Source organism: Solea solea, chromosome 15, assembly GCF_958295425.1.
Source record: "Solea solea chromosome 15, fSolSol10.1, whole genome shotgun sequence".
NCBI classification, from domain to species: Eukaryota; Metazoa; Chordata; class Actinopteri; order Pleuronectiformes; family Soleidae; genus Solea; species Solea solea.
Genome location: NC_081148.1, coordinates 15,155,437 through 15,181,235, shown reverse-complemented (window position 1 = coordinate 15,181,235; position 25,799 = coordinate 15,155,437). Strand labels below are relative to the sequence as shown.

The following is a 25,799-nucleotide window of genomic DNA, read 5'->3' as shown; positions in this document are numbered from 1 at the left end:
CTTGATGCTTCAAACTTTAAGCTTTCAGCAAGTATGTAATGCAGCAGAAAATGGGGGTATCTTTTTTTGTCTGGCTGCCCTATATTTTTACTGGCAGTGACAGTGAATGAACATTGGATAGGTGTGGGGGGGGGGGGGGTTACTCAGCTTTTGATTGCTTCAGCAGGAAGTGGAGAGGAGTGACCTCTCTGAGATGGGAGGGTCAGACAGGGCTAATTAGTCTGTAGCGGCCCCTCTAATTTCTGCCCTGAGATATTAATGAAGTGATCCATAGGAAAACAGCTGCGCACCACACGCACCACCCACCATAATCCTCTTCCCACCCCAGCAAAGGACTGCACCTTCCATTCCCCTTGGCCCCCTGCATCTCTGTGACTCCACCAGAAAGGGCAGCACTGTGCCAGGGAAGAAGACCATAAAACTTCCGACCAAGAGTGTGACAACTCCCGATCGATAGCCACAGAGCAGCAGGCGACCGGGCGGAGAGGTGGGGCATGCAGCTGTGCGTGTGTTACCATGCCAGGAGAGGGTGACAACAGCCTGGCTTTGTGTCCTACATCTACAGAAAAGTAATGTTTCCACAGGAGGAAACCCGATGGTTTGAGAAATAGTTGTCTCGGCGCCATATTTTATCTATTTCTGCCCTCGTGTACAGAGCCTCAGACTCACTGTCATGAGTAACTATTGAGGTAAAATGTATTAGCATCCTCACAAGTACCTGTACTCCGAATAATGCGTCATAGACTGAAGGTTTCTCTGTAATATATTTTATCAGGAGAATAAACAGACTGAAAGCAGCTCACTTGGAAAAACTGTACAACTTGTGTGACAAAAACACTGAACATATTAAAAATATAATTGTTGTCATGTATGAGCCGTTAAATTGTAATGTTACATTTTCTATAACAGCAGGAACCCTTTAATATAGGCTGAAGTACAGTGACTTACATTATCACTAACACAGATGTCAGTTAATGTCAAATTATGCAAATGTCCTTGAATGAGGTGCAGTGCAGGGTGAGTATTCCCACAGTGAAGTTTTCCCCTTAAGGCAGGGGCATCATTTAGCTGTTGCATTCAGAAGAGTGAAATCTATTGTTACGGCTGTGACAGCTTATTCTGCGTGCAGTCACTGTGAGTGCAAGGGGACCAGGGATGCAGCTGAAGGCCAGGAGGCCAATGTGAACGAGAGCAACTCTGCAACTTAAGATGAATTGCTGTGAGAGATCACTGTATGAATACTGAATGAGCACATGGGTCCAAAAGAATAGAATCAATGAAACCTTCACAATCATGATAGAATTGAAAGAACTGACATACAAAGACACAACATGAAATTACCAAAAACCTCATCTGTGAGCTGTTAAATAAAGCTTCTACAGGAAATACAGATGGCATTGACAACCTAGAGTGCTCATGCAGAACAATTCCTACATCTCATGAGTCTTAATAAAATGTCTCATCAGAAAACAGTATTGGTTGGTGTACTATAAAGAATATGAAGTTCATTTTGATGATCTGCTGAGCTCCAATCGGTGGGTAAACAACTGCCATTGGTCACCAGTCATGACACATTTTAACAGGTGTCAAATACCCCCCCACCTTCCAAAAGCACATCCATTACAGCAGGGTGTCAAAAATGTGACCCCTTCACTCTTTCATCTTCACACCTCTTAATGAACAGTCACACTTCCATTTTCTCCAGGAACCTTTTTCCCTCTTGACTGACTTGTACCTTTCCTCAGCCACTGTACGGCGATGGGCGCAGTGGTTTGGGGACTAAAGTCAAATCCCTGATGAGAGAGTTAACCCCTGGTTGGCTCTGATTTCTGAGTAAACAGTGCTGTGTCTGTGGTTCATGAGTAATTGAACACTATTGATTCTAAGGTCTGGGGGTGACAATAATGAGGTCATATATCAGGCGACAGCAAACACACTAGCTGTGAAGACAGCTTGTGTATGACACACACACACATGCACACACACACAAAGAGGGAGAGTGTGAGAGAGAAGAAATTCTTTTCACCTATACACTCCATGATAGCATCACTATCCACTGTCTTTGGCAGCACTTGCTTTTGCTCCCCTTATCTGCCTTGCTGTCAATACAGACAACCCTCTGCTCAACTGGGGGCATGAGGCAGTATTGACATTCAGCTCAAGCCCACAGCTCTGAGTGGAGTCCAGGGTGTTACACATGAATTATTAATGCTTTGACGCCAGGGTGCTGAGCAATACCAGTGCCATCATAATTGAAACAATTGAAAAGACAATACCAGATGGGTCAATAATTAGACAGCAGGAGGGGGAAACTTGATCCGGACGCTCCCCTGCTTGCCCTGCCAACCCAACCACCACACACAAAGAAGGCCCCTTTCCTAGCATGTTCTGAAAGCCCACAGTGTTCATCCACGTGCTGCACAACATTGAAACTGGTGTGTGTTTGTCGACGTCCACGTGTTTGTTTGTGTGTAAAACTATTTCAAAAGGGAGACTGTGAGAACTTTCTCACCTCTTGAGACCGTGCTGCAGAAGTCACAATGGTGCCAAACTAAAAAGTGCAAGCTAAGTAAACTTTGTAGTCTCTGTGTATTGTTTGTCAGAACACTGTTGTCTTGGATTAGCTCTCTCGTGTTATTCATTGGTGTCTCTCAGTCTGTGACAAAAACAGGGAGGTGACTTATCCTCCCCTCCAGCCTTGCACTTTCATAAATCCATACTGAAGGCTCCCAGCAGATCCATTACACTCACTGGTCTCCTGGCCAGAGCAACGACTCAAGGTGATCACCATAAAACTACCTGCCACAGAGCCATTTCTCACCTTGCAACGCCTTTAAAACAATGTGGGAAACCGAGGCGGCACCTCAGGCCAACATTGGTTTTTATGACTTATTTTGGCCTGAGAAAACGTGGTGGTCTATGGTCAGTTTTAAGGCATTGCATAATGCAGACAATTGCAAGTTTAATTACTGTAGGCTGAGAAACTATTTCTAATTTCAGCCTTTTCTTCTCCATTTGTCCTTGGTTATACAGTTATAGTTTATTACCTTGTACCATGCCATGTAGTGTTGTGGATGGAACTCGCAGCCAAAACACATTTGAGACAATTAAAAATCCCAACCTAGAAAAAAGGGCTAAAGTGTGTGCTACCCTTTTTTACCACTTTATCTTGCTAACAGGCAAACAGCCCTTCTGTTCTGAAATTATGAAAGCCCACAGTCAGCAGTAAAATTAATTTTCTCCTACACTGTACTGTTATATAAAGGAAGTACTGGATTCTCACTGAGAACGAGTTAATTGCTCCGAAAAACAAAACTACTTCAAGACATAAAGTTGTAACAAACTTAATTTGGATGAGAGGAATGTGATAAAAAAAAAAAAACAATTATGCATTTTAGGTTAGAAATTTGGACCTGAAATCTACACACAGATATAAAAACTTTATTTTCTCAAAAGCCAAGAAAAGGTAGACTCATACCTGTGGGGAAAAAAAATCCCCAAACACCCTAATGTTATCAAAAAGAAGTTTTATTTGCCTTTTTAATGGAGTCCCACTTCCATTTTTATTTTTTTAAAGAAACCTCTGTGTATTGGTCCCATTACCCATTAGGGTTTATGGGGAGCCATATGCACTTTTATAGGAAGGTTAATGGATTTTAAAGACTGCAGCGCAGGTCTAACTCCATAGCATTAAAGCCAAGAATGGCAAACTGGGACATATACAGGTCACATAATTATTTTTAAGCATAGGGTAGCATATATACGCTACTAGCTGCAAAACATTGTATATATTCAGAAGAGGGATTTGGAAATGTGAAGGGAAAAAGGAGACAAAACCTGTCAGTGTTTACAATCTTAAGAGCCTAATGAGCGGAAGTAACCATAACGATTTAGTGGAAAAAAAACATCAAAGACTAGGGAGCAACTATTTAGGCAGGCTGTATTCATGCATAATTAGCTGTGAAAATGGCACTACAGGAGTCTGTTACTCCCTGTTCTTAATTAGTTTTTAGCCTTTTTCTTCAATGTGAGGTAAACAAAGCCGTCAGATTGAAACGTTGCTTTTCTTCTTGAGACAAAAACACTGTCAATAGTGGAGACATAAACTGTGCACGATTGTCCCCAGGAAATAAGAGGAAGTTAATGAGTTGGACTTAGTCACAGTGTCACATGCCCAAATTCCTGCTTAACACAGCAATGCTGTTATTCTATCAAGTGAACACAACATATATTAAAATGACTCCAATGACACATTAGTAAACTGACCACATACAATGTTTGGTGAGTTTTGGCCCTTGGCTCTTCATTTAACATGTATTTTCATTCAAGTCAGACGACATCACCTACAAGAACCACTGGAGGATGTGGGGATATCAAGTCAATAGTAGTAAAGTAGCTTTTGATTCTGATGAGGTTATTACACATAAAGGTAATATTGAATAGGAAATTGGATTTCTTATATTACATTCACATTCACCCACAATAATGCCCTTACTATATCTCCATTTACTCTGTCGTGAAAGAATACAATAAATCATTAAATCAACTTTGGACAAAAATATAATAGACTTTGGCAGCCACACCGCTGCATCAGTGATGGCTCTCTCTGTGTGTGTGTATGTGTACATAAATGTACCACCACTGGGTGGTGAGTCCTTTATAACGACAGCTTTCATTAGTCCAGGCTTACTCATGGACAGATGGGAGCTGTTTGTGATGGGAAGGCAGAACTGCATCTGAGCTGCTGCCACATTCCACTTCAAACCTGACCTTCCAGTGGTCCCACTTCATCTGCCACCCACAAGCCCCCCTCCTGATGCATCACTGTTATTTTGAGGCTCAGACATGCCTTGCTGCCCCCCTATCTCAACCAAACAACCAGCCTGCCACACAGGCTGTAGCTGCTCCTGCACCCCATTACTCTTACGGCCTCTCACCTCCTATTTTCGGCCATTTTCAGGTAAGACCACCACACTTTTATTCTGCTAGTGTTTACCCAATCACTCACAATGCCTCGCGCCTTCTAGTTTCCTTGTGATGAATGACCGTTGGCCGTCTCACTGACAGCTCAGCAGCTGATGCCACATAATTACAGTATCACCATTTAGGCAAAATTACCAAATTACTCCAGTCCTCAAGAGGCCTGGGTGACTGACAGTCCAGCCAACAAAGGAAACACAAATATCTGAAAAGAGAGGACCATGGATGACTACCTGGACCTTTACAGACAGAGTGAAATTAGGTTTGTTCTGTTCATTGTGAGTGCACCCATTACAGCCACCGAGAAGTCAGACGGTGAGAGCTGATTAGTCTAGAGACGTAGATGCGGTATTTTCTTTCATACGTGATGATAAAATCTTCTCCAACCATTCATTTGCTTAAGATTCAAATGCTTAAGATTATATTCAGAAACATCAAATGTCACCCCAAAGCAAGTTCTGACCATTATCTTTTACCCATTTAAGTTTTATTATATACATGAAATATTTTTCAACTATAAGTCCTGCTTTGATTTATAACTGTAATGATAAAGCTAATACATTTGCAATGGAAAAAAACATTTAAAACTGTTCCATCATTGATCAACTGATGTACAGACTGGAGCTGAAGTACCAGACAAACACAATAAATGATGAAAAACTGTCTTAGAAAGGCTTGTGTAGACCCTTTCTGGTAAATGGAGTGTGCGTGGAGTAATGAAGTGACATTTATGATGTGAGTGCTAACAGTGAGCAGTAGAGATGATGTTGATTTAGCACTGTGTGTGGTTAAGACCGTGATGGCCACCGAGGTTGAGTTAAGCCCACTAAATTTCCTACTGCAACAAAGGATTTCTTTCACTCTAGCCACGCATTCAAAATGTGTGTGTGGGGGGGGGGGACACACACCTTGTAACAATCACACTGTCTCTATTTGATCCGTTATGGTGAGATAAAGTACAGTCTGTTCAGCTACCTGCCATGTTAGCATTTGAGAAAAGCAGGGATAACAATGTTAACAATGCACTACATCTTAACAGAAATTTAATTTAGTATGGGGGTCGATCTAAAAACAAGGTGACAGCTCTTAAAATTAAGATGGATAGTAGGAGAATAGCCCCCCCAAATACTACTAATGCTGCAGTAAAAACATTACAGGCCCAGTGTGGAACAATCAACTTTGTAACATTGTAAATGGAGGACTCATCTGCACACACTTTCCTTTCCCACATGCATACCAGAGAGGATGTCATTCTTCTCCATTTATTACATACCACAATACGCTTCTGCCTCAAAACATGACATTCACACACTCTAACCCTAACTCTTGTTGTACAGCTATGCAAACCGTTATACAAACACACTTATGGCTAGTAAACCCGCCTACATGTTACACAATGCACCTTTAAAGTGCATTAAGACAATGATGGCCGTCCTTGAAGCAACAGTGAAAAAGAAACTCCTTGTCTTCTGAACACAATGAGTTTTACCCAAATTACAATAATGGCCCCCTGTGAACGTGTCAGCCCTGCTGCATGTGATTGGGCGGAGACTGCTTTAATAAACAAGCTCTGCAGAATGATAATGTTCGGGGGGTAATTTAATCAGAATGAGCTATATGTCACTTACTAATAGTGGGTACTTTGCTGTGATTTATCTGTGTTTGCAAAGTGGAGAGAGACGGAACAGACGGCCTGGTCTCTCACACTAAATAGGGCATGGGAAAGATTCCTCACACTTTCAGGGAGAAAAATTTTCCACAGGCTGATGATTAGTATTATTAGCACAGGTGCAGTCTCAGTTAATACCAGAGACTCCCATTTTACTGAGCCGGGGAGAACTAGATAAAGAAAGAGGTGAGCTGAACTAGGGTGTATCTCCCAAAGGTGTTTTATGGTCCCATTAGTTCCACTGCATGGAACCGAAAATACTGAAACAAACATTTGGAAGCAGCTATAACAAAGTTTGCAGCAACAAGAGATCTGTTTCTGTTTGGTGCATGTGGATGGCTGAAGGCTAATACTATTAGTTAGACATTAGCTGCTATTTTACATACTGCATGAAAACACTGGGATAGCAACACCCAAAGAAAGTTACCCGCTTTATATTTTAAGGTCAGGATGAGGTTAAACATTTATGACGCCTCTTCTAGAGAGTCATATCCTGAGACATGTTGAACAGTCTGCTGCTGAGTGAAATTATGAAAATTAACCTGATAAATGTGATGTCATAAGGCCATGTGATAGTCATTTCTTTATACATCACTTAGTTTGAATGGATTAGCATGTTCATGAGTGATTTTACTGATGATCTTTGTTTTAGTTTAAGGATATTAAAAATCAGGTGACAAAGCACACCGTATACCATCTATTGTACTCAAACACAGTGTATAGTCAGCTATAATACTGTATATGCAGCTAATAAATGTTGTGGTCTCGTCTGTTCAGAAAAACACACAATACAGTACATATATTGATATATAAATACATACTGTATATATATACACACATACATATATATTAGACATTTAGATACAGTGATGTAAAAATGTAAGAAACTATGTATTTAATAAAGTATGAATGTAGTCTGTGAGTCTGTACTCTGAAAACTACAGTGCTGCTAATTCAAAAGGTACAAAACATATTGTTAAGCAGATGTTTTTATGTTAATAAAGGTTATAGTTATAAATTCTATTTAGATTCATTGGAGATCAGCAGGCTTGTGTGGCAGTAGAAATAAATAGAATACATAAATGAATAAACAAATGGCTGAGCTGTGTGTTGTTCTTGCGATGCTCGAGTGCAAATTGCAGAAGTGCAGGGAAGTACCGGGCTACTGTAGACGGCACAGCCACCTGAGTGTCCTCAAAATGCTTAGCATCCAGTTTTAGATTAGAGCGTAATCTAAGGTCTGCCAGTATTTCGATGATGCATGGATAAGGTTGTGTCTCCACACTATCAGAGTGGGGTGGATGGAGGCAATACTCCAAAGGCTAAAATCTATAACCTTACAACTGATAAGTCAGAGTGAAAAGCAATGCCATATGAATCCCAATTTCCCTGGAGGGATAAGTTGTTTTTCTGCTCAGTGAGATTAGAAACATTAGATACAGTATTAGAAAGGATTTGATCCATACATGTAAAAAGTATTGCCAATTGCCATAACTGTTCAGTTGAAAAAAAAGAAAAACTGGAAAGAGGGCACAACTATGACAGCAACACTTTCTTGCATCCAAGTGTGATTCATTATTAAAACTATATACTAAGAGCTCGAGAAATAATGGGTACGTGGAAGAAGCAATAGAAACAATAAACAGTGCAGACTTTTTGAACTGTCAATCTAAAGTAGCCCTTGGGAAGAAAAGAAAACTGGGTAAAAGATCTCAGATGAAACTGCAGAGAGAAAACAAACAGCATCTATCTAAAAGTTCCACTGGGACAATGACTTTCTCAAACAGACCTCTGGTTTGAACTCTAAATACCTTAGGTTCATTCTGACAGCTAGGGCTGAAATGTACAAGTGCAGATTAACTTGTGAAATGTTATTAGTGAGGACGTGTGGAGCTGCATGATGACTCACACAACTGTATCATGTCTAAGTCTGTATATCATCCTCACAGCAAACATTCATACATTACAAAAACCCTTTGCCACACACAGTAAATGAGGTACTTTTGTGCTCATTAAACAAGATCAACAGGAATGAAAATGCAGGCAATTATCATTCAATACTTATACTATGCTATTTATAAGAAGTGATAATTAATGTGTGATTATTTTCAAAAAAGGTATTTGATCTTTGCCTTAATGATTAAAAAACGTTTATTTGCAGTAATGTGAAGCCGCAGTTATTGAAAATGATGAAGTGCGTACTGGGGCCGTCTAATTAACAGGTTAAATAAAGACAATACAACGTGCACAATACGAGCCATGTTAAGTATCAACCAGAAAATAACAAAGGTTTCATGTTTATCGTCATCCAAAATCAGGCTGAAAATATTCTCCAAAGCAAACAAAAAAGGCTGGATACAATGCTACAACACAATCATACTTTTCCTCTTTGTTAAATGCCCTCTAATGTCAGGCCAGAAAAGAAAACACCAAATGGAAATGATACCAAGGATAAGAACAACATTCGAAACATAGTTTCCGTTCTCAGATAAAACACCCAAGCCAGCAAAAGCTCCATCATACTGAGCATTTCAGGATGCTGGATTTGTGTATAAAAAAAGGATTTGCCACTTAGATATGAATTATTATTCATTTAAATGTAATTCAAGTCTGTGTTCCTATTTTTATGCCCACCTACAAATGCAGTGTTTCATTACAACCATTAACATATCATTGCATAACATTGTTTAACATATCTTGGTTTTATAATTATCTGTATCTGTAAGTGTACAGCAAAAATAAAGGAAGCGGCTTCACACTAAACGCAAGTTTGAACAGTGGCAATAGTAACTAATGTTGTATTTTGTTCACAGTCAAAGTGAGGCTTTAAAATAATAATTTTATTGTAATGGTATTGTCAAGTACTCAGTGTCTTAAGTACTCAAATTTAAGTAACCGTACTTGTACTCAGTCAGAAAAAAGTGATATCAGTGCATCTCTGCTGAAAACTATAATGCTGCCAATTCCCAATGTACAGCACGTATTGTTAAGTGGATGAATCTTAAGTAACTGAATGGATAAAACACTGCTGTTGTAGTTAATAAACAGTATTTAGATTCACTCGATAGTGCATTATTTTCTTAGCTACCGGTGCATTCCAACCTCATCCAATTACATCATTTGGTTACTTTAAGTCAATATATAATGTATATCCTGAAGTTCATAGTTAAACCTGAATGGTAGTGATGGAACAATAATGGCCACAGATCCTCCAGACGTCTTAACTCCATCCTCATAAGTCATAACTCAAATCCTCCAAAGTCATAACAGAGTAACTTAGCTTGTTACACTTGACAACATATTTTCGTTGTGTCATTAATCCATGAACAGATGAGTAACTTGTCTAACATTAGGGCAAATAGACAATTTCCTTGTCAGATTGATGTAACAGACCGTTTTTTAAGTCCTTCCGCTACGGTAGGTGGGTAATTAATGTCATTGATTAATAATACTGGTCCGGCTCTATAATAATAATAATCAGTCCCACATGTGCTCGGCCCTCTTCAAGGAAAAGCTCATTTGCCACTGAGATTCACAGACTAAACTGCTTAGTGGGATGTAATGGAGAGCAATTTTCTTGTCTTGAGGAAGAAAGGGGGCAGAGATCAGTTGGGTCATTTTCCATTGCCTCAGCACATCAAATCTCCAAACAAGGACTACTCTGATTTTAGATCAACTGCTCTGTTCCCTGTGGGCAATAAGTGGTTTTCCGGGATGCAAGGATGCCTTTTATTGCTTAGCACTTATTTTTGAGGATACCATCTAAACTGTAACTTCTTCATTTCTTCCAAAAATAACAGGATTTACCAGCACCTCCCCTTGTTGAATGACATACAATAGATTGTGGGTGAGATTTAAAAACCCCTGCACGAGTTCGTAGTATGATGGATGGCTTATTTCCACGCATTGTTGGCAGTGTTATAAGATGTCTGCTGGAGGTACGGCATGAAGCCAAGCCCATATCCCTAAAATTTAATTAAATTGAAAATGATTTACAGTTTGTTCGGCATTATTCTGAGTTTAAACGCACTTATTCCCAATTATATGCAATGGAATTGATTCCAGAGAGGGGGGTCCCGAAGAAGAGTCCTGTCCTCAGAGAGAGATTTATGTGTTTTGTGAAATTGCTGTGAGAAGCAGCGTAACATTCAGGCAAAACTGGAAACAGAATGCCCAATTTGGAAATATTTGGCAGTGCCAAGATGTAACAGTAAATGGTCCATCTGTCTGTGTTCCCCTCACTCCTGCAAGAATATAGTTGAGCCACCATCTGCAGCTATGCGTCAGCATAAGCAATTCTGCATGCAGTGAGAAAGTGCAGATAGGCGCCTGCAGTTACAAATGCATTTAATTTTGTGGACACTTGTTAAGACAAGCTCTATACAGTTGGCAAAAAAAGAAGTATTTTCAAGACGTTATAGTTATTACTTTGTTTTAATTTCACATGACCAATTTGCTCAATGTTTAACGGTCTAGAGTGTGATATTAGGTTTTGTGCATTTGACATCTAACAACCAATAATCAGTCTGTGACGGCACAAAAACATTACTTATCATGTCAATTATTCTGATGCCGATCCTGTCACAATGAGTTTCTTCGCTGAGATGAATTATTTGATCACACAAATATCAACATTCACTTGATGTCAATGTTAATCATTTTATGCTTTTAGCCTCCGCCAAAGCAAACATCCATTAGCATTACATTAACTTGCAATTAATCAAAGACACACTTCCATTTCACTGCAAACTCTTACCCTTTCTATTTACGCCTACGTGCAACATCGCTGCGTTAAAAGGGATTCAAAAAATATGAAAACTGTCAGTTATCTTGTTTGTTTACTTTGTTCAGTAGCGAGGGGGTGGACAGAACATTTTTTGAGATTTCATAAACCAAGCGGATTATTATTGTTGTTGATTATTTGGTGTCGCGGCAGCTTTATATTATGTGCGTGTAGGTTGAACAAATAAGTTGGCAGTGGAAATTAATGGGACAAAAAGAACAAAACCTAAATAATGGATTTCGTTTGGGAGACACTGAGCTCTCTTTTCAGAGTTGAAAACTCACAGACAAGTCAAGTGGCTGTCAGCTTCCACGACCAGACAAGACGAGACAATGTGGACGATTACAGTGATCAGAGTTGGAAGATAAGAAGATGATACTGGTTCTGAGTAAATATAGCTCTAATATGAAATAATGTCACGTAACAAAAAATAACCGACTGTTCCCAGTAAAGACCTACACAATCTATAACAAGTTATCAGCAGAGAGAAGGTGTTTTGCCCAGAGATAATTACAATAATGATACCCGGTGACAGTGTGATTGCTCCCAGATGACATTGCAGGTTATTAAATTGTCACGGTTCACCCCTTTTTTTTGGTGGTGCACATACTTGAACTGGCTGCCCACAAAACTGACTCACAGTTTATCTGCTCCATTTGTTTGACATCTTTACGACATACCATATTAACACAACCTAATTTCATCTGGGCCTCAATGTCTTCTCTTGGCTGTCTCATGAAAATCCTTCAGGGTTAGGTTAGGACTGTTGGGACATTTGTCTCGACCAAATTACACCAAGTGACACTTCTTCCATACATCATGCTTTTCATTTCCAGTTTGCAAGGAAAGAAGCTTGTGGCAAACTTTTAAAAGTGACACTGACAATTAGCAGAAGAAATTAGTTCAGAAATGTGTATGACACGAGTCAATTCTACAAATAGAAAACAGAGACACCAGTGCAAATACTCCTTTGATCCTCAATAGCCTGGCTGTAAAAGTTAGATAATCTGTTTCCAGAATAAATAAAGGGATGAAAAATCAATCAAATTAAGCAACTAATTGCCCCCTAATATCTTGTTTGTGTGCAGATGACACTCCAGCCAAACAACAAGCACAAATCATCCCAATCACTCTACAAATAGTAACATATAATTACAAATGTGTTTTTCAGAAGTGATAAACTGTGATTATATTTATAATGGTGCATTAAAAAGCATCCTACACTGTTTTGGGACCGTATATACTGATCAAAATATGTTTACTAATAGTTGTATTAGTGTTTTCACAGTGTTTGTCTCAACATCATGGGAAGCATGACCTCAGTTTATTATATGTTTCATGTGCATAGATGCAAAACCAAAATTAATGTCTTGATTGTGAGGGTCTTTTCAGCATCAATGCAATGATGAGGCTGATTAAGAGGCTTAAGGTTTGAATACATGAAGCTTCTATTTCATTAAAGAAAAAAAAAATTATAAAAAAACAATAAAAAATATAACGGGTTGCTGCTCCAGTGTGCTCAACTCAATCTTGTTGTTCACTGACTAGTCAATGACCATGGTTTGGATAAGGTAACATTCCTGCAGGCCACTGGTGGACACATTACATAATGAACAAACAACATATTGATATCTGCTACTCACATTTTGCTGGGAGATCATATCCACAGGTGATCTTGGCTTTGCCAGTGTCGCAGCCATTTAGTGAGTGGCACTCCTCGTACAGACAGGACCCCGCCGCTTTGTGTATGCAGCCGTCAACTGAAACACAAACAGGTGCACAAAGACAGGTCAGACCTACCTGAGGAGAAACATAGAAAGGCAGACACGCGGCTCATCTCAAATTAGCTGGGATGATTAGCAGTTCGCAGAACCAAGCTGGAAATTGTGTTCTGGTAACTGAATCTCGACATTCTAAAATTATCTCCCGAGCTCTGTGTCCTCTCTTTGTAGGGAGAATGGGGCTGCCATAGTGTGCTGCGCCTGTTGCTGGTAAATATTGACGAGCTTTGTAATTAAATTAGCTGGCCAAGGATCTAATACCACCTCCACACACAGTGAAAATGAGACTGTTCTTCCTGTAATCCCTCTTCACTGTCAACAGAGATATACAGTCAGATCATTTACTCCATCTGCTACCTGGTAGTGGAAATCTTATACCGGGCCTGTTCTCAGTGGTGAGCCTGTTGTGATGTGGATCTGTGTTCTGATTCTGTCGCACTCCCTGTTGATGTGTGTGTGTCCTGGTTCTACAGAGAACCCCAAGCCCCCGCCCCTCTAAGGTTTTAATTTTACCAGGTTAAGGCCACGATACACTTGATTGATAGCACGTCTTACAAAAGAAGGCAGAGAGATAGAAATCCACATTATCCATCTCTGAAAGCCTGACATCCCTTGAAGAGCATGTTATCAATCACAGTGAAACATCATAAAATCCTCCTCAAGTTGTCCTGTAAAAATCCTCACAAGACATTAGAGGATAACAAAGCAAGGAGAAGGAACAGTAGCATTTGGACAAACAGACAAGCATTTTCTTTGGTCTCTCTTTGTAAAAACTTGGCAGACTAGCTTAATCCATCAAAGCTAAAATGGTTTAGAATTTAGATAAATACAATTTACATATTCAGTCTTGACAAAAGCACTGGGGGAACAGATAAAAAAAAAAAGAACCATCATTTAAATGTATTTCTTCGATAAAAGACTAAACGTGATTCAAATCTTTGTCTACACCTGTAATATAATAATTATTCACACACTGAGATGGAAAAAAATAAAACCGAGACGCGGCCGGTGATTAGTTATACGCTATCTTCCAAAATGTAGTTCGCTTCACATCATCAGCACAGACAAAAGGTCTTTTGATGAGGGATGGTCCTTTTTCTGAGCTCCTTTCAATTTCTCAGGGATGAGTCAACGACAACAGCTGGGCGGAAGATTTTCCAGCTCTATCAATCATCTTTAATGGACTGAGGGACAGGCAGTTGACAGAGACGAATCCCGATGGCTTTTCGAAAAAGTAACATGAGTGTGACAGTGATGGGAGGATTTGGGGGGAATCGCTCTGGTGACAATGAAAGCTATTTAACATAAAAGAAAGGGATGTAGTCGGGCTGTAAGCGTGGCATTTTTTTTATAATGTGCTACTGCGCAAACAAGATTGTCCATGATCATCAGCCACACTTATTTACATCATAATTGCTACTTAACGTCTTATGAACATAAATTGCTAAAAGCACCGGCTGAACTGAACGGCTTGCTTCTCCTTCATGTACACATAAACTCACTCCTCCCATAGAACAACACCTTTTTTGTTGTGGGTTATTAGTACCCAGACTTAATGTCATGTAAGCACTTGTAACACAGCAATGATGGCATTGTGAATTGATTTTCAAAAGCGTTTGCATATTTATTTGAATATAACATATGTATAATGAACATTTGTTGAGTACTACAGTGTGCTTCTGAATATTCAGTATCATTTCAGTGCAGCATGACAGAACTTTTTTAAAGAAAAGTACATAAGGGCAACTATCAAGTTGTACATATACCTGCACTGTAGGTTGGAACAGTTTTGCAACTTAAACACTTCAAAAATTGGCCATTTTGAAGTGGTAATTGCTTTGAGATCCTCAGTAATTACATTGGCTCGACCACTCGTTTAATGTGCCAACTGGATTCAGCCTCTAAAAACGCTAGATTCCTATCATTTAGCAGCAATAATGTGAGAATAAGTATATAGAGTGCATGAACCGCATGGATGACAGATTGATTCATACATTTGTATTGCTGTCTCAGCATAAAAAAAAACTATTCCCTTGTACACTTTATTCCAGATTAATCTTTTCCAAGATATTTCTGTTCATATTTAATTATTAATCTAGGTTCAATGCTTTTATTATTTACAAATCTAAACAAAAATGTGTGACCAGTGATTTAACATGACTCCTCTCTAAACTGTTTGATACTCTCACTGCTGTCAGCGGCCAAATCTCATCAAGTCTCTTGGCCAAGTCTTATGTGAGTTGGCTGGGTGAGTTACACATTTATCATAGCAGGAAGAGCTTCGTGTTCCACCAAATTGCTACATGTCGAATGTTTGGTGATAATTGAGAGACGGACAGTTTGTCACGTTGCAAAATCTGCCACTATCGGGTACAGAAACAGCTCTGTGTTCTGCCAACCTGCTGAAAGTGTGAAGCACAGCTGTCTGTTGGCAGCAGTCACAGCACACTGCACTACACTTCATTGTTAAACCGGAGCCATCACAGATTGTTTAATTGTTACATTTTGAGACAGGAAAGGGACGTTAATTTAAGGTTACTTTAAGGGGTGACAAATAAAAGAGTAAAAATGAGTCTTTACCATACCGAAGTGTATCGTACCGCATTGAATTGCAATGAATCCTAATAGGAGTGAATCACATCATATCACATTAGCGCATGATATTGATAAAATGATAAAAGATAAAATAAAACAAATTGAGTAGGTTTTTGCAAATGAATCAATATGAATAAACATTGGAAATTATCTTTTTTCAACCTAAAATCAGGCAGGAAAGATAATGTCAACACTTTCCTGCAGGTGCAAAGAACACTTTGATCTTTTCATGGTCAGGAGAGAGGTAAATATAATAATGCCTTTTATCCAGTGCTGAAGAGTTCCTGTAGGAGTCCATCCTCACCAGGGGGCTGATATATAAAACCTGAGCACCCCACGAACTCAGTGAGCAAAAAGCATACACGATTCACTGTTTCATCTCAGAAGATGAAAAATGATAGATAATAGTTTTAGCCTCCATTTCGTTGCTGCTCCTCCTGCTGCTCATGGTTGCATAAGCTAGTGTGACTTTGAGACTCTTTCTCTCTCTGTGATGACACCGAGTGTGTCACTGTGCATCTGGAGTCAGCGAGTCCCTGAAAGCAAGCACAATTGTTCACAGTGCCCATAAATAGAGGAAGATGCTAAACTGATCTGGCCGAGTGCCCACATCTGCTAAAGATTTAATTTACAGACTTTACTCAAACTGCTTCACAGAGTAGAAACAAATGCATCCTGGGTAATATGTATGTATATTTTTAGTGAGGATAGTAGGGGTGGGACTCACAATACCAATAATATCACGTAAGACAATCATATCATCTGTCTAACTGAAGAAAACTAAACATCTAAAGTTTAAAGTGCAGGATTTCTCTAGTTATTCACAACATAGAGAACAAAGTGCATAAAGTCTATATATTGAATATGGATGGGGTAGAGTCTGTTTATTTTAGAACGCCTTCATTTATTAATTAAAATATCGACTGGCGTATCAATTATCGTTTGCACTAGGAAGGACAACGACTTATCACCAAATCGATATTTGAAGGAAGCATAGAGAAAGTGAGGTTTCAAAATGTGCTTTGTCTTAATGCAATGTCAAATTCAATCGCCTCGTGGATTATGAGGCACTGAGAACTAGATTGTGAATACATTTTCCCATGTCCATTATTTAGGGAACTAAAAGCAGATCTTTGTTCCATAAGTGGAGCTATGACCCACATGTAATTTGCACATCAATTTATTTTCTCGTTTAGTGGTATTTCGGCATTATTCCCAGTAGATTTCTACATTATGGATGCCTGCAACATTACAAAGGCAGCCTCAAATTCCCATTAACTAAGAAGGAGGACAAGTCAGCTCTGTCGTCAGTCGCTGAGAAGGGATAAAAAAAAAATCAAGACTTCAACAAACACTGTATTCAGTCTGATCACAGTTCCATATCTACTTCTGATCATCTGTAATCACAGTGGACATTGTGAAACAAAAGCCTCATAGTAAGATGTGGAAAGAAGACTTATCATCCATAGCAATGTGGCTGAGCACTTTCAGAAAGTACTTCTGAACACTATTGTGCACTGTGTCCCTGCCGTTACACAACAATCATATTCACATGCAAAAAAAGGCACAATTCTGGAAGGTGTTCAAAGCAGCATCACTCTTGTCATCTCACAGCTTACATCCTGAGTCACATCAAGCAAAGGCCCTGAGATGAACATGCACTCGGCGATGTGATTCACAAACACTAGTACCCAGTGCTGTATTTCAACTCCTCTTAAGACGGCTTTACGGAGGTTTCACAGGCTTAAAAATGTCCAGACCGCAACTGGGCTTAACAGTTAAATGTCCAGTGTGTAATTATTTTTTTATCATTGAAAAACGTGTACAAACAGCTGATTGTATGAATTGATGTTTTTATTACTCCAGAATAAGCCTCTTATAATTATATCTGGAGCCAGGTCTGCTCAATGGAGGACACCATTTTGGACCACCATGTTTTCACAAAAGCCCACAACAGACAAACTAAACATCTACTGTAGATAGTTTCTCCAACACACTTGGAAGGGAAGGATGAGGTGAGGAATATCCAGCTGCAACATGCAACTTCACCAAGAAATGTTGCAAAGGTTTACACACTGTACCTTTACTACCTCATCTATCTCTCCTTGCAGCCCTCCACTTCTTTAGGCTGGGCCTATGTGGGACAAAACATTTATTCATCTTCTGTGGGCGTCTTGCTCAGAGAAAGCTTCCCCCCGCCAGCCACTCCAGCAAGTGTGCACCACTGCTAATGAAGATAACTTTGAGCAGTGGCCGGACGGTATCCCTCTGTACTCATAATGGGAACAAGGAGGGAGCAAGAGACAGAGGGAGAGACATATTGAGAGAGACAAAGAAGACAAGTGCGTGTGTGTGAGTGTGTGTCAGTCTCGAGCAGTTTGAATTAGTTACCCAGCTGTAACCTTGGCTCCTGCCATTGTTGAAGACACCTCTGCCTCGTCCTCTCAAGGCTCCATTCCCACATGCATTAAGGGACTCAGTAAAGCTCTGCTTACTCTCCCTGGGCATCTCCCAGGCAGCCCGAAAACCAAGGGCTTTCAATCGCTCTCTCAGACACAATGAATACCTGTTCTGCTCTCATTACAATACCCTGCTTTTCAGAAATAGTGTCAGCTGCAATTTTCTCTTCTAATTATTTTCCGCTCCTCTGAGGGTTAGGTTCAGGACTGGAGCCAGAGGAGGCAGTGCTGGGTGGGCAGGATGGAGGGGGGTGAGCTGGATTGTGGGGCATATTGGGCAGGATATGGACAAGCCTGACTATCAGTCCATAATCTAACAGAGGGGAATAGGTAGTCACTGGGTAGTAACTTTAACCTACAGTATGTGCTCACACTATAATATTTGTATAATCTGTGAAACCCTATCTCGTATAAAAACTTTTCTTCAAAACTTTTTTCAGCACTATCTTACACTGACAGCTGTGGTTTCCACACACAATCAAAAATATTCCTGAAACTATTAAGCCATATATTCCCTTTCACCTATTTTTTTTTTTTGCAGTATCCATGGCAACCAAATATTCTCTCTTCTTCACACTGATCAAAGCCACTCCATGATTCAACCTCAGTGATTTATGACAGCATTTTCTACTCAACTAATTTCAGTGAAGGAGATAATGACTTGGATTAGTTGTTAATCATGTGCCAATCAGGGATCTGGTTGAAGTAAATGTCAGGTGGGATATGCTCAAACTATAGTGCTTTCTCCCTAGTGATACTGGATTATGTGTCCTAATTGCCGCAATTTGGATGCAACAGGAGCCATACCACTTTCTACTGTAACAAGGTTCCCAGGGAAGAGATAATAATCTGCATTTTACCTATAATACCCAGGTAAACAAGGGATTTGGACTAATGAAATGTGAGGCTGATAGGCACAGATGTTCCTCTCAAATGTGGGATAAAATACCTCAGGCTTACATGACTCACAACTCCCCTGACACTGCTATATAAGCAGGCACCTGAATAAATGACACCAGAATCACAGGTTCAACTACTGTGCAGTGGAAACCATGTTGTTATTGTTGTTGCTGTTCAGCTCAAGTTGACAAATATGTCAGCACCGATTTGTGGGTTTTCTAAGAAATGGCATCAAGAAACCCAATATGTTACAGTTTCAGCTACAACTATTAAACATACAGCGCTTTTCCACGATACAGTGCTCGCACTACTCGTCTTTAATCGACTCCACTCAGTTTGGTATCAGGCACTTTGTTTTCCATTACTTCATCGTACCTCCTCAACAGTTATTGTGCAAAAGAACATGATTACCCAAGTAATGAAATGATCTTGGTTACACAGGCGCTTGGTCTTGGTCAAAACTGCTGTGACGTTGTTTTATATGCAACACAAACAAGTAGAGATGGGCAAAGCAGCTCTTTTTGGTGTCCTGAATCATTAGAATCAGTGAATTAAAAGGGTTACACAGTCACTGAACTGAAATATGGCTAATTTGGGTCACTGCTGTATACACCAGACTACTACTAAATACACCAGACTCTAGAAATGTGTTTGCTAAACAGAGATTAACACATGTTTCAGGATGTTTAAGTCTTATTAACTGACGGCACTCTCTCTTAGTACTGGTTCAGCTGCATGGAACCTTGCCAGAGAAAAAAAAGCACCAGGTACCAGGTACTATCCCTGATGGAAAAGACAGAAAATAATGAAAGTCAAGTCAAGCTGAGCAGTACTAATCGAATAATAGAAACATGCCATTAGTGGAAGACTGCAACAGCAAAGCAAGACGTTGAAATAAGAAAAAATTAAAATAAAAAAAGAGACTAGGCATGAAGGATATTTTAGAAATTTCTAATAATGTACCCTCAAGAAAGGCACTAAATCTTCAGGTGTTCAATGAACAGTAGCCCGGCAACTGTACTGCACACCTCCCAGCTGTGAAAACTTTACCAGTAACAAGAAGGTCACTGCTCGTGTGAGCTAAATATGTGAGCTAAAAACTGATGATCAAGGAAAAAAAAAACACAATGACCTAAAAATTGCGACAGTATCCATCTGCAGTCCCTAAGATACAAGCCACAGCTCATTAGTTGGTTATTTAGTCTGTTTAGTAGCCATCACAATGATGTGTTGAATTGGGCAAGACTGGTCAATAAACAATTATAAGTAACAGAGCGCTGTATAAAAGAACCGCACTGTAATGTTTATACCTCTCAAGTTTAAATTTTTCTGATCTAAATGGAAAAACAATTATGCAGTCCATTATAGTCTTGACAGGCTATTATTGCACCTAGATACTCAAGAAAGATGTTCCATTTACTTACATGCTGAAATGTATCATCAGAGAATTTACAAAAACAGTTGCAAGGTGGTAACTTTCTACCTTCTTTTTTCTTTTTTTTTTTTATGTTATATAAATGCTGAGATTTAACTTCTGTTATGAGAATGAATAAAGGTAAAGTAAAAAATCCTTTATAACTTTCTACCTTTTAAGGGCAGGGGCTAAAGTAAGAAACACACACTCCATGCTGTTGTTCCCAGGGCCGTAAAGGAATGCCAGGTTAAATTACCACAGGTCACGTGACACTGTGAAACCTGGAAGCTAACAGCTGTGGACAACTCGGTGCCAAACCCCAACCGTGCTGAACTCACAGGGAAAGAAGTGACGGCCCTGGAACTCACAGTCAAATATGTCGTTTTAATGGCTCTGTCTACATGTTGTGGACTGTCTGTCTGAAACAGCGGAGTCATCCCGTCTGACAGAGACAGGAGTCCGGCGTCTGCATTCTTGACATTTGGTCCAGAGGTAATGTTATTTCACACAGCTGAGCAACACATTATAAGGCTAGCCCACTGATAATTTGCCAATACTGAACTATTAAACTATTAAAGTTTTCATTCTTTAAAAAAAACATGACCCTATTAAACCCCAAATGGTGGTGGAGGAACATGCTTATTGCTGCAGTTACTACTACAGTTACTTCTTCAGCTAAGCCTTAAGCATGTCTGGTGCAGCAGTGAAAAGGGTTCCCCGCTGTGTTCTGTTGTGCCACGTTGCGTTTTTCATACACTAGTCATGTGGTATATGGAAAATTTATTTCATAAAAAAGATAACAAATACCGGTATACTGTCCAGCACGAGCTGAAACTAAGCAATAATGATGTTTTAATGAGGAGCACATCATGAACCTACAAATGTAAGCAACAATCGTGTCATTTGGATACACAGTTACCAGGAACAGTCTGCAAGTATTTCATGGTATCCTGTCTGATGGTCATCCACCACTTATGTCTTCTACTATCTGGGCTTCAGAACTTTCTTTCATTACTGGTTGTGAGGTGGCCTAATAATCACAGATATACTCAATCCTCCTCGTACAGCCTCCTCTCACTCCTTCAATATCACCTTTGACTCCTCATCCAGTCTCTCGTTACAAACAAGCAGTCCGTCAATGCAGCTATTATCGCCTCGTCTCCTAGGTTAGATTACCTTTGGCACCTCAGTTCTACTATTACTGCCTCAGGAAAGAGAGAGAGTGAAGGAGAGTGTCAGTAGACAGTGTGGTATGAAAGACTCAGATCTCTTTCTTTCAGCAAAAAAGAATCTGAAGTGCAGTGCACGTGTAGTTGGTGTAGTGACACAAATGCTTGTCTATGCATCTGCGTGTTTCTTGCTAGCAGAGTAACCTTAGGCTCCTGCAAAGGCAACATCAGATCACATAAAATCATCACTCTTTATTAATGTCTATGTGTCAAATTGTTTACAAGTTGAAACACATTTCCATAGGTTCTGAGGGTTCTGTGGGAGGAATCAAAGCATTTCTCAGCAACCTCAATCATTATTAAAAAGAACATTTATATGGCTAAATCCTCCCTGTGAGGGATTCTGCCATCAAATAGTTCTCATAGCAGGGTTTTACCAGGCTATTACAAGTACAAGTAACCCACCACCATCAGAAAGCACAAAGGAAACCCTGTATTGAGTCAGTGGGTGAGAGGCAGGTGCTAGATAAACAAGAGCCTCCTTTGGATACAATTATGAGTAAGAATCAGATGTGAATTACTGAGTATATCTAAAGTGATTTTTACAAAAAACAAAAAAAGGGACACACCACTTATTTCCCTTTGCAGCCGTTCATGTTTTAGTGTATCACTAACAATATATTAATAATAGCAGGTCATATTTTTGCTCCATTAAAACACACAGCCAGCTTTCCTTAGATGAGGGAATATTTGGAATCAATAACACGCACACACACACATATTCAGGCATAATTAAATGTCACCTCCTGAAGAAATTGCCCTCTTTGAGAAATTAGGCTAATATAGGACACACTAATGTTGAGAAAATACAGCAAGAAAACACAGCCCCCAGAGCAAATCCTGGCCAGTTTGATCATAAATTACTTCCCTGCACAGAGTTCATACTTGAGTCACCCAAGAGAGCCTGCTGCATGATGGTAAAGGATGGCTTTTCTAAGAACAACCTGGCTAGAGGTGAGAGTTGGAACAGAAGCACTTTGTTCTTTGCCTACACTGCTCTAAGATGCAACAGCAGTGGACAGGAGTAGACAAATGCATGTAATTACTGTGCAATTTGAATAGCAAGCTTTAAGGCGGGTGTGGAGAGAAAGCAAGCGTGGCTGCTGCTCCAGAATTTAAGATCTTCAGGCCAAACTCTCTGGCAAGTTTATAAGTGCAGAAATGAAGAAAGATGGAAACATTTGATGAAAGGCCACTGCTTTGGATTAAAATGCATGAACAGCTGTTGCTATTATGAATGGTTCTTTGGGTTTGCGGGTGAAAGCCACTCAGCAAAGCCTTCAGCCTTTTACAATGCATTAACATATGCACGGCTGCACACGAAGCATGTCAAAGCCACACAGTTATGAAAATTAAATTTTGTATTTTCTGATGATTAACCTTATTTGCTTGTAGAAACTGAGACTGAGGTGTTGTTTTAAATGCCTGTGCGCAATTCACAAACAGGACTGAGGACATAAGATGTCATGGTTTACATTTGGAGCTGGAATTGAAGGCATTTTATGTGAAATTTTATATGAAATGCCTATAACTACGGCTATTAGACCAGAAGCAATAGTCATTTTGGGCAACAGTAGGACCAAATGGCATTGCCGTTTGCTCTTGAATGTCGGTATTAAAACTAAATCGTGCCAACAGGGTTCATATAATGTTTTTACTTTGTCACTCATGGCTGTTGCATTTCGTCTGCATTGCCAGTCAGGCAAAATGTACAGAAGTTTAACTGATGTGTGTCTTTCACAGTGATGTCAAAATCAATACAATCATGGGTAATAGTTTTTCTTTTCTCTTCACTGAAAAGAAGATTAACTACCAGAGGTCTTCATTGTGGTGAAACTGTAAACAACATGATTAAAAAGAGACAATTTACTAAAAGAAGTGAAAAAGTAGAGGTATTTTAGACGTGAATTTAAACTGATATTCAAGTCCAAAATAACAATTGACAATACCGCCTTAAAGACGACTCCTATAATGGCAACTGTAACTCAGAGTAATCAAAGCACTTACAATCATTACTCTTCTTTAACTCAAAGAAGCAAACAATGAGAAACAGGCCACTGTGGCCAGAGCTTGTGATAGCCAGTGTGAAATCCTCTCCAGTGATTTATCTGACGGGGCCCTGACAACTTTCTTGCAGACTCCGAAAGTGTGCTATCTATTAATTGAGCCTGTGTCAGCACAGGGGAGATTAAGCGTCCGCAGCTGCCCACTGAAATGTCCTCTCAGTCCCAGCTGTGATACACAAATCAAAGGCTCTTGGCACTGAGATGAACCAGCACAACACAGAGGCCACCTCCATACAGACACAAAGCTCACAGAAATGTGTTATCACAATGAACCCTTTTAATGAATACGTCTGAAACCGCGCATTATCACGGCAGTTTAAAAAGAAGTCAATTCAATTTGGACACTTGTGAGTGTGATCCAGTGTGGAGTGTGATGCACAAGTGATTGAACCATTGGTAAGATGAGGTAAGAGAATATTCGCTGTGCTGTAAAGATCTAACACAACACCTGCAGGTGTGCAGCTCTGTTTCCTGTGGGTCAAACGATGCCTCAACACTTGGCACACCACTCATAGACTTGACTTATAAGCATGCCTGTGATTTGCCTCTTGACTCTGTGTCCTTCATAAATGATCTTGCTGTGCTTGCTTTGCTGAAATAATAATAAAAAAAGGCTTCTAGCAGACCTCTAGACTGTCTCTCAGCTCCCTTTACCCTCAGTGAAGACCTGTCGTCCCCCACTGCCTCTACTTGTAAAAGCCCTGTGTGGTCTCAGTACATAGTGACCATGGCCTGGCTCCACCATATGAGGCTCTTTTCTTTAGAGCAAAGGATTAACAGAAATGGGGCTTTTATAATTATACCGTCATGATTCCTTGCCTTTCCTGCTGGTCCTTTTAATTAAGTAGATAATTTTTCTCTGGGGAAGACCAGCTTTAACATACTTACCGGCAAATTCAAAAGCTGACTTTTCTTGGAACTGTGGCAAAGATCTTTTTCATAAAGCCGATTAACAGTTGAAAATTAATTTTAAATAAATGTATCCCAAAAGTGAGTATGCTAGTCCAGCACGTGATCACAACTAACACGCAGAAGGGGTATGGTAATGCAACTGCTGAAGCATTTTCCCTGTCTGCCCCCCTGCCTCAGTGATGCCTGCAAAACTGCTCTGTCACTGAAGAATGGAGGTGAATCTTGGAGGGTAATGGGGTGTTCTGTCACTCACAAATGTGTGAGTGACACTGACAAGGCTAATAACGAGGGAGATGCCTGGTCATACTCCCATTCAACCATCTTGCAGAGGGGACCTATCTCTGCCGTCCAGAAGGCAGTCACACACCCATGCAGCACCCACCCTTCTCCAGAGAGGTTTTATAATTCAAATGGAACACTATAATGGCTATTACAGTGACATCATTCAGACAGCTGCTTGTTCACAGCTTGGTTTGATGCCCATATATTTTAAAAAGCGGGAACTAATGCAACCACAACCCACAAACAATAAACAAAATGAGCATAATGCACCGACCTAATTTTATAATTTCCTACGCTACTTCATTCAAGCACAGATACTTTATTCCATCCCATAGTATTTGGATTACTGATGATTTATTGCTACCGAAACATTACCCACTAATCAGAAGATATGCAATCATGTGACTTTCTTACACAAACTGGCAGGGCTAGATATCAGTTACTGAGGCAATGATGGAAGCCAGTGACCTTCCCAAGATGATATGTGGACTTAAAATACAGTGCACTGTCACCTCTGGGAATATTAGTTATCAATTCTCACTTTAAATCTTGCAGGTCAGCATATATGTCATCTGAGCGGCAGAGCAGCAGTGATGAATGTCAAGAGAAAAGCGGGCGACATTCATTGTTTTGGAGCTAATCTGATGATTTCCTTACAGCCTTGATCCATTTTTCATTTCTCACACTAAGACAAGATATACTAAATCCATTTAAGACACAATTGCTAAT

At 39.8% G+C, this 25,799-nt stretch overlaps 1 protein-coding gene across 2 annotated transcripts in view; it reads right to left on the bottom strand.

The window, feature by feature from the left end:
• macrod2 (mono-ADP ribosylhydrolase 2) overlaps positions 1–25,799 on the bottom strand; it is a 357,104-nt gene that overhangs the window by 196,788 nt on the left and 134,517 nt on the right. For both annotated transcript variants that reach the window (XM_058651020.1, XM_058651021.1), the window contains exon 5: positions 13,076–13,192. In XM_058651020.1, coding sequence (XP_058507003.1) covers positions 13,076–13,192 — 117 coding nt within the window. The remainder of the gene's footprint in view (positions 1–13,075; positions 13,193–25,799) is intronic.